General features: G+C 32.3%; 1 protein-coding gene across 3 annotated transcripts in view; it reads right to left on the minus strand.

Annotated features, from left to right (window-relative positions):
- LOC117105256 (cytochrome b-245 heavy chain-like) overlaps positions 1–15,339 on the minus strand; it is a 39,613-nt gene that overhangs the window by 10,818 nt on the left and 13,456 nt on the right. For 2 of the 3 annotated variants that reach the window (XM_033246346.1, XM_033246345.1), the window contains exons 5-10: positions 5,262–5,377; positions 4,515–4,595; positions 3,190–3,319; positions 2,686–2,778; positions 1,968–2,102; positions 1,134–1,252 (exon numbers count right to left, since the gene is read on the minus strand). In XM_033246346.1, the coding sequence (XP_033102237.1) occupies positions 1,134–1,252; positions 1,968–2,102; positions 2,686–2,778; positions 3,190–3,319; positions 4,515–4,595; positions 5,262–5,377 (674 nt within the window). Of the gene's footprint in view, positions 1–1,133; positions 1,253–1,967; positions 2,103–2,685; positions 2,779–3,189; positions 3,320–4,514; positions 4,596–5,261; positions 5,378–7,057; positions 8,689–15,339 lie in introns of those variants that run through there. The other variant, XM_033246347.1, reaches the window with a different exon arrangement.

Genomic DNA, 15,339 nt, shown 5'->3' on the forward strand with positions numbered 1-15,339 from the left:
ACCCACCCTCAGGTTTGTCCATTCGTCTATCACATGCCTCCATCACTAATGTTTTGATGAAATCTCCCCCACCCACCTTCAGGTTCATCCGTCCGTCTATCACATGCCTCCATCACATGCTGTATATGTGTATAGACGGTCAGTCCATCACATGCTGTAAATTTATGTGTCCATAATTTTAAGGTTCTCCCCCACCCGGGATTGTCCATCACATACATGCCTCCATCACATGCTGTATATGTGTATAGACGGTCAGTCCATCACATGCTGTAAATTTATGTGTCCATAATTTTAAGGTTCTCCACCACCCGGGACATAGCCGTTAAAGTATACTAAATCACCAATCGAACACACAGAACACCTTCAAATAATAGCACAGGTAAGTGGCCAATATGCCACAACTACCTCAGCTTGCTCAATGTTTACTGACAGTCGCAAAACAACACAAAGAACTTTTCTAGGCAGCTGGCGACAGAAACAAAATGTCGGGAAAGTTTGACCCGATGCATACGCAAATCAAATTTTCGACTAAAAAACGACTCAAAACTGGTGGTAGGGGTATATGTTTTATCGCCTACAGCTTAAATTTTTCATCTAACCGAAAAAAACAAACATTTCTTGCACAATTGCATGTCCACCAGCAACTATCGAGCAAAATGTATACCTGCCGCGATGCACCGTTTCGGAGCCTATTTGTTTACAAATATGCTGACGTCTTTTGGTTGCACATCTCATACACACATTTTACATGTGAACCATTACATTAGTTCCAGGTCACAAAGGAACTAAAAAGAATAAGCAAAAACCCTGGGATTTTTTTATTAAAAGGGGATATGCAAGAAAAGGCAGAAAATAGAATAGGAAACAGGAAGGTAAGTATAAGGAGGACCAGCAAGAAAATCAAATTACAAATTTATATATGGGGGTGGGGGTTTGAAAGAAACTTCATTCATTTACAAAAGCTGAAAGTTGATGAATACTTATCAACGTCAATGTTCTACAAAGCCTCACAGCAAACACAAAACATTCAATATACTGTTCGCGTGGTTTGGTATAGAATTCACACGTTTTGTAGGAACATTTAAACTTAGTATAACGTTCTAATAACATAATATAGTTAGATGGGTCCTTACCTTGGAAGGTCCCCTGCTGCAATTGGTTCTTTGCTGGTGGCACCACAAGCAATAGACAAAGAGGTTGTCCAATCACCAGCAGTTCGGATATGCACGCTGAAGAAGTCTTCATCTGGGGACTGACCAATAAGAATGCAGTACATAAAAGTACAGTACAACACTTCATTTAGGACACCCCTATTCAGGGGACACCCGTATTAAGGGGACACTTTTCCATGAAACAAGGGCAATATCTTTTTACACTACAGCCAACCCCTATTAAGGGAACAGGGACACTTTCTGAGTGTGCCACATACAAGTTAAATCAATACATTTTAACCCATATTAAGCGGACAGTTATTGTTTTTATTGTATCAAAACAACTACAGTAGTCAGTAAAGTAGTGAAACAACTTCTGTTGTTTTAATAAAATTTTCGTTATTTCATATCTTAATGAATTTTGCATTGCAACTTATTGTTATAAATTAGTAATAATTCAACTGCAACTCATTCTAAGGACAATCAAAAGATAATTACAAAGAATCTATGTCATCATTGTACGAAACAATGCCAAAAACCCCAAGACACTTTTTTGGGTCCCGAGGGTGTCCCCTTAATAGGGGTTCTAATGTAGTAAGAAGCTGTTTACATAAAAAATAAATATTTCAACAAAATTCTAATTTATTTCTGTACATAGCTACAATGTGAATATTGAAGCCATGTTCAGATTTTGCTCCTAGTCCTACAAACGTAATTTTTTCAGTATTGTCTTTAAAAGAAAAAATCTGCTTGTAATGAGTGTACTGTTATCTCTAATATTATACTTTCTTTTCATTGTTAATGTTATAGTCTCACCGATGTAAGTGTGAAAGGATGCCATTGAAGATGTGAGAGGCTAGGGCATTTTAAGAAGATATACTGTCCAGATTGCATTTTGAATCCTTTCTTCTTCATTCGTAGCTCAAAGACACGAGAGGGATGCCTCACAACCTATAAATATGCAAAATTTCATAGAGGATAATTCTTAAATATCATAATGGATTGCACACAATGTTGTTGTCATTGTTGTTTAAAAGTTTCATTTTATGTATCTTGCATATTCGTGGTCCAATATTGTTGCTCATATTTTGTTGATGTTGGCCAAAACTGGTTGCTTAATTTATGCTGTTGCTCTAACTTTAATGTGTCAGATGTTGTTAGCTACACTGTATATTCTTGTTGCTGCTGAACCCCACATGTTGTTTCCTACAAATTATTGGTGTCGCCAAAACAGCATTTTGCTTAAGTATCGCCCACATGTTATGTTACCAAATGTTGTCCACATATTTTGGTGTTGCCAACATGGTGTAGCCCAAATGTTGTTGGTGTTGCCAAAATATTGTTTCCACACACACCCAGCAGTTCATTACTTGCAATAGATACAAAAAATTAATTAAACACACAGCATTTCTAATTATGAATGGAACGGATGCACAACATCTTAGTAAATTAAGTGGGTGTTTCATCAACTATGTTATGAACCAGTGGTAATAGAGAAATTCTAAATTAAACAATGGTTTTGTTTATGTCTCACCTTTGTAATTGTTACAGTCTGGTGGCTACGGATGAACCGAATAAGTCTTTCAATAAAATAAAGAACAAGTGGTCCAGTAACCCATTTATAACTCTATGAAAGAAAAATATTTATAAGATGTCAATAATAAATTGAATTTCAAATTTTGTGCAATGTACCATGTCAATTGTGTAAGATGTACCATGACAATTTTGTATGATGCACCACTGGTTTTCATACACTACACACTATCACCAACAGCTTTCAGCTATAAATATGTTGTGTAATAAAATGCCTCCGACAGGATTCGAATCTTTGACCTCTTGCTGTCAAGTTGAGCCTCACAACCATTAGACCACAGAGGCTTCATGGATGAATAGATTCAAATAACCATCAGGTACACTGTATTATACAATGGTGTGCCTCGAGAGGGCATTAAATGGTACGTATATATATATGTGGGCGTTATTGCTATGTATGTATGTATATACTTATTTTTGTATGGTATCTTAAATTAAAACTTACAGCGGCAGATCCCTTGACAAACGTTGGACTGGTCATACACTTTGGATCAAAATTCCAATCTTTAACACTGATATTTTCGCAATAAACGGGGTCATGGATATCTGTATTACTCTGGGAACGGATAACACCTCTGAAATGAATAAAGAGTTAACTTAAAATTACATGACAAGTTGCCTAACTTATATATTTATTAATGTTGAAAGATACAGAAGTTTACCAATTGATTACACGGCAACACAGAATTTAAGACACACCATCATTATCATACCAATTAAGGAATAACATACAAATGGGTTGCAACAACATAATACTCTATCAAACTGGAAGGAGACTGCTCCCTGTTATATTATACTATGTAAACTATACTGTTATATTTTAAAGGCATACGTTTAAAAGTTTTTTTTAGTTTACAAATCAAAATGGCCAGAGAATTTTGCAGGAATTCAAGCATCCTGATATCATGTATCTTCATTTTTTCAAGTTGAAAAAAGACACTGGGAGATCTGGTTAAACAAATCTTAAAACATCTACAGGTCTCGCTCTAATTAAAGACCACCTCCAATTAAAGACCTGTGGTCCCATATGAACAAAAAACTTTTATCTTTATTATTCTAATCAGAGACCAAAACTGCTAAAGGCCATAGAAACCGTGGTCCCAAAAATGATCTTAAATTATTATTTATTCTTGCCTCACAGAGACATGAAAATACAATTGTAGTAAAAGCATGCAATATCATGAATATGTTTATTTTATTTATGTTTTTTTTTTATTTTAGTCAACTTTCCACTGAAATCATATAGATACACAAAACAATTCCTGTGAGAGAACATGTCAACAGGTTCTCATAAATGCACATGACCCAACGGCAAATAAATAAATAGATAAGTTGTGAAAATATAACTCAACAAACAAAATTACACAGTTCTACATAGAGGACGAAAACATCTTGTGACCCAGTTTCATGTGCTGGCCAGGTCAAACTCACTGACAAACAGAAGCTCATAGATATGTATAAGGCTCAATTAAAACCAGATATTGTGGATTTTAACGTATAGCATGAGGGAGTTGGTTCCACATGGGAACAATTCGATTGAAGTAGAATCTTCTGTCAACGAGTTTGAAACGGTCAGAATTGCGAAGTGAAAGTGAAGAAATGAGGGAGTCATTAAATATAAAAAAATTATTAAAGCCAAGTCATAATGAAAGAAAACATTCAAAAAAATACATAAGATCAAGTTTTTCTTTTTGAAAGGAAAGAGAAAGTAAATTAAAATGATTTGTAGAAGGTTTCTATGAACTTTGCTTGCAATAATTCTATACTCACTCAGTTCCGTGGACGAGCAGAAATCCATAGTAAATGACAAACAAATGATGCGTAATCCAAAATGTTTCAAAATAAGAACGACTGTGAAAATGAAGTTTTTGTATTAAAAATTGACAGTGGAATGTCAAAATACAGAGTTCTATTCACTCTCCCCCTCAATCTCCTCTATTATTTATTCTCTATATCACCTTCATTTAAAAACTACACCTTATCATTTCATCATAATAACGTTTTCTTCTTAGAATTGATGATCTATTTTTGATCTACTACATAGTCGCTTTATGAGGCTTGCATTTCTATTTCTACTTTTCTTTTCTCCTGTAAGTGAGGATGATAAAAATTTCAACTAGTCTCAAAATGCTGCTTTTATTAATACTTTTTGTTTAAAATGGTATTAGACTAGTAGTACACTTCACCATATTATTCATTGTAATAATTGTGTTTGTAAAACTACAATATGGGGCTCGCCATGCCAAAACCAACAACAATGACCAAAACCTGAAATTTACTTTTTAACATATTCATATTCTCCACATTATAAGATTTAAAATGATAGGTCATTTACTGGAATTGACAAAGTTATGAGTAAAAGTATTCTGGCTTCTCTGTACTAAAGTATACAATACTACCACATTCTTAAGCTAAGTACATTTAGCGACAGTACGCTGGTTGGTGGATGGCAAGCCTCATATACTTGGATTTTTCCACGAGCTTCCTAAAAACCCGAGCAGTGTATACTCTACTTACCGGATAAATTCTGTTGCAGAGGTGAACATCAAGAGAAGGGCAACAGTTATGATAACGCCACTCCAACCAGCAACTCGTCTCAGACCTTGTTCAATCACCCCAAGTCCATATAATGTCTGTGCAAAGAAAAAAATACATTTATTTACTGTAAAGCCCTTAATATTTGTGTGCCCTTAATTTTTGTGATAAAACAACGATGACAAAAGTTAATGGCGCACAAAAAAAATAACATAATATCAGGTTCCTCCACCATGTTAAAAAAACAACTGGAAATTGTAAAATCCCAAAAATAAAAGGCTGCGAAATGTTTAAAATTGTAAAATCGCGAAAGTAAAAGGCAGCAAAAACAAACGGCTTTACAGTATATATTTATTCAACAATATTTCATGATAATTGTTAATTTATCTAATTGTTTTTAAATAAATAAATATAAATAATGAGGGAAATCTATCCGGTAAAATTAATTATTTCCCAACTCGACCTACTAAGAATCAAACCCAAGCATTAACTTAGGAAGAAGGGCACAGTAGGCTTGTCTTATTTTCCATTAAAACCAAAATGTATACAAAAAAAGTCGCATTTCTCTAACCCATTCCACTTCATTTTTAAAAACAAAATTGTAAAATACATAGATAAACCTGCTCAAAATATACTCTTTAGTTTTGCATAAGTTATTTTAGGAGATCTGACAAAAAAAACCACCAAATACCCCAGGCTATCTTATTCTATATCTTCAGGCCATTATTATTAAGTAAGGTATTTAGAAGTAATGATCTGAAGCACTGATAATTGAAATTTTATTGATAAAGTCAAAGAGATTAAATATACAATACACTTTTGGCTGAAAATGCTGAGTCAGACATTGATTGCTAAAAAAAAAATCTCAAAATTTACATTTGTGTGCACACTTATATTGACCGAATTAATGGATGACTGAATGAATAAATAAACGAATATTAACCCATGATCCTATCTTAAGCATTGATAGTTTATCTTTTACTGATAAAGTCAATAAGATTAAAAATACAATACTTACTAAAAATGTCTTAAAATTAGATGGCTTTAAAAAAAAAACACATCAACTTTAAAGCACAATTATATTTTTATTATCCAAAGTGCCCACTCTCATTGAAGAACCTTTGGTCATCATTGACAGCATTCTTGCTCTACAAATAGTTTTACATAAAACTCTTAAAGTTGTATGGACTTGCTGAAATTTTAAACATATCGTCGCAAATCATTGGTTTAGTTTTACTACTTCTTTACCAGCACGAACACAATAACACCCCCACATATAATAGGTTCCTTTTCTTCATGTTTCAGGGTGGATTTGTTTAATAGTTTGTTTTTGTAGTTATTAAAAGTTCATTAGGATTATCCAATAAAATAACATCATCACATATCATTGGTTCAGCCACCACTGTTTCTGTATGCTTCTGTGCTGAGTTATTATGCAGTCACATATCTGTTCAGTAGCAGAAAGTTCAATGGAATAATTTTTAAAAATATGTACGCTGTACTTTTTTAGCTGAAAATGTTGGATGTAGGCCGATCTATTATATTATATTAGACCTTATCAGTATATAGATCATCAACATCCTCTACTGTCTTGATCAATTTTTTGTAAAATTTTGACTTTGCTGTACATGTCTCTCTGAAAAAAAATTTTTTTTTTGTTCAGGACATTCACTGTTGTCGTTTAAATCTTAGCCAAAAACATTCAAACTTCAGCTAACATCTCATGGCCGTTGCATGCATTAGTTACTCATACCATTGACAAAGAGTGACATTCATACCTTCTCAACTAGGTATGGATTGGTTATCCCCTTCAACGTGGTAGTAGTCATGAATACACACATACGGCACGGTGCCTCAACGTTGAGCAACAATATGCTGAAATTTATAGCAATCATTGTTTTCCATTAACTTCTCACAGCACCCTCCAGATTTCCTTTTTTTATTGTCTCTTTTTACAATGTACTTCCTTTTGGAGTCAGAGTGATGTGCGAAAGGCTTGGAATATCACAACTCTTCGAGTTATCCTTTGAGTTTGGTGTCTGGTTTGGATTTCCAATCCATCGAATTAGGTTTACCAAGCTTCACTGCTCAGCGTATAGCTGGCTCTACTTTCTCAAGGATTTTGGCATATTTCTCCGTATTAACAGAAAAATAGAAATTATCATTTATAAAGAAAGGAAGATTTTTTTAAATAATTAACAGAAAAATAGAAATTATCATTTATAACAAAAGTAAGCTATTTTTTTTAATGATCATTTTGAGTATTTGTGATACCTTCATAGTGTATAGATAAAATGTTACTAGTAGGCTTTAAAATGCAATTGACTGAAGGAAATGAATTAGTGAATGAGTTATGAAAAAATGTAAGAATGGATAAATGAAATTGAATGATGAAATGATTGAATAATTAAATGATTTAAAAATGAATGAAAGAATGAACGAATGAATAAACTGAAATGACTGAAAAAAAAACTGAAAAAACAACTTTATATTGAAAGGCTATGGTTATACAAGATTGGACGATTATAACATCTCTGAGCATAGTTATTGTTATTGTAACTGTTGTTATTGTCAGCGCATTAAGATGGGTTTTTTTCTGTGGAAAGTGCTATATATAAATATATGACAATTGACCATAATTGTTACTTATCTTTTTGTTTCCATTATTATTATTAGGAAGCTATGCACAAAACATAATGTAAATACAACATAATATGTAAGAAGTACAGCAGCAATGTATTGCGTACAATTTTTAGCAAATGGCATTTCTCTTGGGCATGCTGGGAAAGCACTCCGTCACCCATGGCAGCAAATTAGTTCCACTAATTGGAGTAAAAATTTTCATTGGAATAAGGGTTTTACTTCCGCATTCTGGGATTAGTTCCGAAATCTAACTTTTCACACTCCCATGGCCGAAACCAACCTATGTCCCTGTTTCTGTAGTAAAGTAAATTGTAGTTTTTGGTATTTGCAATTTCTATTTTGTTGAAATTTGAGACTGGTTCTAAACTCACTTGTTTTAAGTATTTTAAGAGAAAGCGAAAGTAGAAAGCACTGAGAGAATAGTTTGGAGATTTTTTATTAACATGTCACGTAGGGTAGTGCTTAAGTTAGCTGATTGGTATATCCTTGGCGCTTGTGCCTAAAGAAATGAAATAAAATGAAATGTACAATACTTCCTCAGGTGAATGATAGGCATACTAGCATGCAATCTATATCTATAGTATGAAAACAAAAGGCACCTAAACTATCATTAAGCTTGTGTTTAAAAAAATATCAAAATGTCAAAGTGTGTTCTCAATGTTTAATGAAGACTAGTACAGCTTACTATTGAAGAGAGAAAGTCATGTGTATACTAAGGTAATAATTTCAACAATGCAAAGACCAAGTCAAAGTCAAACCAGTCACTCCTATGGAAGACCTGCCTTTAGCCGATGTAAATAAGAAATGGGAACTTAAAGATATAATGTTGAAAGCCTACAATGACGGAAACATCCACTGTTTCGTAATGGGTCACTATTCATTGACGGGAAAATGTATCGAGATAGATAGCTCGATTGGGAGTTAAACAAAAAATTGGAAACTGTACGGATAAGTTACTGTGAATTTTATTAATTTTAGAATATTATGGATTAAACGGCACTATTTTGATCGCATTATTTTTACCTTACTTATGTACGACCGAACTACCGATATCGGCGGAGCGATATCAAGCGATGTTAGATCTAAGTGTTTTATTTGATTAATAACTGAACTTTACATTACCATTTTTGTCTTTATATTTTATTATTTATCTCTATTTAATAAGTGTAACTGAAATATGTCTTTTTTAGGAACTACAAATAGTGACGATTATGACACTGATATTGATATACCCAATTATAATGTTAACAAGTATTTAAGCATTGATGACTTCAACCAAATTAATTTCCAACAAGATTTAAATAGTTTATCCATATTTACTCTAAATTGTAGAAGTATAATAAGAAAGTTTGATATATTAACCAATTATCTAGGCCGATTTGATCATGAATTTTCTGTTCTTGGATTGACTGAGACCTGGCTATCTAATAACCACCTTAGCAGTCTCTACAAACTCCCAAATTATACAGCTATATACAATAATAGAAAAAATAAGCTAGGGGGTGGAGTAGCGCTATATGCAAAATCAAATATATCCTTTCGATTGAGGGATGACCTAAAAACAATTATTAACACCACTGAAAGCATTATAATTGAAATCAATAGTGGAAAGAACACGATCATGCGGTGTTATATACAGGCCACCTAAATCGCACGTCTCCACTTTTAATGAACAATAAGAGAATTAATGAAAATATGCAATAGTGAAAAGAAACGAACTTACCTCATGGGTGATTACAATTTAGATATTAATTCATACAATGATAATACAAATGTCCAAGCCCATGTTGATATTATGCTCCCAGAATCGTTCATTCCGCTTGTAAACATGCCGACACGAATAACGGAAGACACAGCGTCAATAATAGATAACATATACACTAACTCATGCAATCTCCAAGATACTGACACCGGAATTTTATTTACCGATATTTCTGACCACTGTCCAATATTTTGTATAGAAAAGTCAATAACATATAAAACATATAACTCAAATAATTTTATTCTCAAACATACTTGTTCTGAACAACAAAAACAATCTTTCAGATCTGAGCTCGAAAACCATATGTGGGAAGACGTTTTGTGCAGTGAAAATGCAAATGAGTCTTACCAACGATTTGCCAAAACTATTACATCACTGATCGATAAATGTTTTCCTTTAAGAAAGGAACGTATAAATACAGATAGAATTCGATCTCCATGGATGACACTTGGAATTGAAAGGTTATTGAATATCAAAGAAAAACATTACATTAAATCTAAGAAAAAACCAACAGAAATTAATAAACTAAAATATACTAGGTATAGGAATATATTGACATCGGTAATTAGAAATCGAAAAGTAGATTATTACAAAGAAGATTTTGAAAAACGTAAGAATACTGTAGTATGAAAAAAACATGGAATGCAATCAACCAAATATTAGGGAGAAAACGACTATCTACTCTCCCAACTCAAATGAAACTTAAATCACAGTTGTTTAATAGTCCTACAGAAAAAGCCAGAGAATTTAATACACATTTTATCAATATTGGCAGAACAATGGCTGAGAAAGCGAATAATGGACATGCATATTCAGATCCTCCTGTATTGGAAACATGCGTAATAAAGTCGTAAATTCAATGTTTTTTATGCCAGTTTCTGAATATGAAGTAATGAAATATTTAAATGATCTTAATTTAAATAAATCCTGTGGATATGATGGTATTGGTGCGAAGTATATAAAGAGTAATAGTGATATACTGGCTAAACCCATATCTCATATAATTAATACATCGCTAGCGACAGGTTTTTTTCCCAGTCAATTAAAGTTAAGTAAAACTATACCGGTGTTCAAAAATGGGGAAAAAAATGACATCAATAATTATCGCCCAATATCCATATTGCCATGCTTATCAAAGATATATTAAAGAATTGTCTATGACCAGACTATTACATTCATGAATAAACATAATCTTCTTAGCCAGTCTCAATTCGGTTTCAGAGAGGGTCATTCCACTACTCACGCATTATTACAGGCGCTTGATAAAATATCATCAGCACTTGACAACAAGTTGTTAATGATAGGAGTATACTTGGACCTCTCCAAGGCTTTTGGTTCCTTAGATCATAGAATACTCATTGATAAGTTACATTATTATGGTATTAGGGGTATTGTACTCGACTGGTTTCGTACCTATTTATATGAAATGGAACAATATGTTGATGTGTGTAATTGTAAATCTGATGCAAGACATATTAAGTACGGCATTCCTCAGGGATCGATTATCGGTCCCTTACTATTTTTAATCTTTATCAATGATATGCCATCAGTATGTAATTATGCTCATTTAATCATGTTCGCAGATGATACTAACCTATTTTTAGAACATAAAACTATATCTGATGCATACGAAACAATGAATTCTGAACTTAAACACCTTAATGAATGATTTATTAATAATAAGCTTACTGTACAAACAAGACAAAATACATGATCTTTAGTGGGAAAAATATAAATTTTTGACTCTTCAAATCAGTGCTAAGGATTGGTGATGATATTCTTGAAAGAGTTGAAAATACGCAGTTCTTAGGAGTCATCATAGATGAAAAGTTAAACTTCACAAGCCATATAAATACAATTGCAAGTAAAGTATCTAAAATTACAGGTGCTTTGAACATTTTAAAAGCTTTTCTACCTTTTCAAGTACTTCTCATCATTTATAAATCACTCATACTGCCAACTCTCACTTATGGTTTATCAATATGGGGCTCGGCAAACAAAACTAATCTTAATAGAATTCATACACTTCAAAACAAGGCACTTCGCATAATTTGTAATGTTCATTTCCTCCACCCTTCAAGGCCTCTTTTTATTGCCACAAAAACATAAAATATTTTTGACTTATATGAAAAGAATATTTAAACTCTTATGTTTAAAAACCAAAGAGGAAAATTACCAGACTCATTCGATGATTTTTTCCATACCTCTGAATCGCATCATAGCCACAATACAAGGAATAAACATAAATTTGTCATTGATTTCAAAAGAACAAACGTCGGACAAAAATGCTTTTCATACAGGGGTTCAAAGGTGTGGAACCAATTATTGGATGAGTTGAAAAACTGTAAAAATATTTGTTCATTTAAATATAAATTAAATGAGAGGTATATGAGGGTTTTTGGAAATGAGATGGCTCGATGTAATATAAATAACTGTATATTTTGTAATACTCTTTTATCCACCACTTAAATAAATAATACATTAACTCTAATCATAATTGATGCCTAATCATATTGGTGAAAAATAACTTATAGTAGTTCTTTGTGTGTTAAATGTCATTTTTAAAAGTTTTTATTGTTTTATGTAGGGCTCTGCAACTAAAAGCTTGCTTTCTGAGTTCCTTTTCACGAATTGATCATTTCCTTGTACTTATATGTGGCAAAGACAAGCCAAACCAGTCACTCGTCGCAAATTGTGTTTCAGAGAAAATTGCCAAAACATGCTGGAATGTCAAATTTTTAAAAATCTATTTTATTTCACTAAACTGATTTGATGATAGTTTCTGCATGAGAAATGCTTAAAATCATAAACTTTGAATGCTGATTTCTCATATATTGTTCTTTAAACAGCTGTATGCCTGTCTCTTATACACATCTAGATGTGTATAAGAGACAGCTATTACATCACTGATCGATAAATGTTTTCCCTTAAGAAAGGAACGTATAAAAACAGACAGAATTCGATCTCTATGGATGACACTCGGAATTGAAAGGTCATTGAATATCTAAGAAAAAAACCAACAGAAATAAATAAACTAAAATGTATAGGAATATATTGACATCAGTATAAAGATTTTATGATAGTTTCTGCATGAGAAATGCCTGAAATCATAAACTTTGAAGGCTGATTTCTCATATATTGTTCTTTAAACAGCTGTATGCTTAAATGCTTGTAACTTCATAAGGAAATGTCGGATTTGAATGATTTTTTTACCATTTTATAGCTCTCAGGGGCGGATTTAGGGGGGGTGGGCGGCCCAGCCCCGCCCCCCCCTTTTGGGAGCTAAAAAAAAGAAAAAAGAAAGAAAAAGAAAAAAAAATGATAGCCCACAACGCCTCAAATGTTATTTTCAGCGTCTATAACACAAAAATTTCGCGGGGGCATGCCCCCGGACCCCCTAGGACATTGTTGTCTCGATCGGCCGAATTTCGGTCCCCCCTTTCGGCCCCCGCTTTTGGACACCTCTGGATCCGCCCCTGGCTCTTATTTTACTCTTTAACCCTGTATTAATAACTCAAAATCGATTTTTGCGACGAGTGACTGGTTTGGCTTGTCTTTGGCACATATTCTCTTTATTATTATGAATTATCATCACGTACTGTACAAATTGTTATATTTTATGACAAAAGTGAAATAAATATTACTTGAAATTGAAATTGAACTCCAGACATGTTGGAATCTACTTTATTGCAGTGAACTAAACATTACATATCTATACATCATGATAAGTTGTTATTTTCCCCATTTTCAATGTTAGAACAACATTTCATAATGATTTGATTTCAGATGCAGATTCTGGCAGTAAAATACTGAATTGCAAGAAGTTTACAATATAATAAAAATGCATAATTTAATTGTTTTCTTAAAATACAAGATAAAATTGAAAAACACACAACCCCACAGAAAATGAAACATCAAAAACTTATCTAACCCATTAAGATAACATTGCATAAAAAAGGTTAATACTGACAATAGGAAACTGACATTACAATTTTATTACCACTATTATAACTATTTTAAAATTTATTGTGGAATATAAAAATAAACTATGGTACATCATCTAAAAATATATCTTAATTACAAAAAAAAAGCTATTATTAAGAAACAATAAATTACAAAAGATTAAGTCCTTATAAAAAAATTCAATTAATATGAAATAATCATATAAAATGCAAAAGAATACAATAAAAAGTGTCTGCCTGAGTAATGTCCAAAATCGTAAACTTTGCCAGCCAATTTCTCAAATACCGTTCTACAGTATAAACAGCAGTACGTTTAATCTCCTGTAACTTTATAACGAAATGTTGGATTAAAAATAATTCTTTTATCATTTTAGAACTTTAATTTTACTGATAACCCTTTATCAATATCAAAAAGTCACTCTTTTTTTTTCTTTTTCATGGAGTAAATAGTTTGGCTTGTCTTTGCAACTTATTTTACGACCTTGCTAAACAATAGTTGTGTGTGTGCCAAGGTAATAAAATAAGGTTGCTGAGTTGCCCAAGCCCATGGTAAACATTTTAACATTGGAATTTAAAGTTCAGATGGTTCAGAAACCTGATTTGATGAAAATTAGCTTTAAAACTGAAACACAAGAAACAAGTTTGAATACTGTACTAGAAACAATAAATTTGCTTGAAGAACACTTGACTCAAATCTAGTATTTTGAAGTACAAGCACGGAAGTATTTAAAAACATTTGAGACCAAAAAAATCATTAAAATATTCACTCTTTTGGTGAATAAGAGAAAAGGCTTCATAATTCCCACCAGTAGTTAATTTCAAGTGAGTATTTTGCAGGAAGTCACTTGCCAACAAAATACAACAATACCACTAAATCCGGTTACACAAGTGCTAAATCCTTTTCGTTTTCACATCATTGATCTTATCTAAAATTTCTTATCAATTATTTACATTTAAAATAAATGCACAAATAACAATTTTGAAGAGTGTCGTTCAAGGACAGACTATACAAGTACATGGATTTATCACCCCTACCTGCTTTTATTATGTTCTTCCATTGGGGCAGGACAATTACAATATCAAAACAGTAATTTTAAGAGAATGAAAACCAAATGCGTTTAAAAGTACCAGCAGATTCTTTGAACACAGGATAAAAAAAATAGTGATTGTATGCAGAACCAAATATAAATAGGTTTTAATAATTCTTATAATAATTTAGTTAATTTAAGACCAGGCACTCCCATATAGTTGTGTAATCACTTAATTCTTATGTTTTTTTTTTCTCAATTAATAATAACATATCAATAACAATGATGTAATAACATTAATAACAATTATACTAAATAATATTATAAATAATGCTACAGTAGTCTTAATTAGTGCATATTTGTAAAGGCTTCAATGTGCATCATATTATCAGCCCCGTCATAAAAATAACAATAATGATGCCGACGACGACAAATAATAATAATATATGAAAATAATATAAATAAATAATAATAACATTTATAATAATCTAACAATACTAGTATTGTAATAAGAATATGAACCGTAATAATAACAAACAAGAGCATCAATGATGCAATAGCCCACTTGACAATAGCTGGCAATGTTTAAGTGCTGTCGGTGGGTGGAGGTTGTGTGGAGTGTTGTTATGTGTATTGAGCATAAAGAAAAACATTTAAAGTTAGAG

The sequence above is a fragment of the Anneissia japonica genome, unplaced genomic scaffold (genome assembly GCF_011630105.1).
Source record: "Anneissia japonica isolate Jap-2015-1 unplaced genomic scaffold, ASM1163010v1 scaffold287726_len2788222_cov184, whole genome shotgun sequence".
In the NCBI taxonomy this organism is placed as follows: domain Eukaryota; kingdom Metazoa; phylum Echinodermata; class Crinoidea; order Comatulida; family Comatulidae; genus Anneissia; species Anneissia japonica.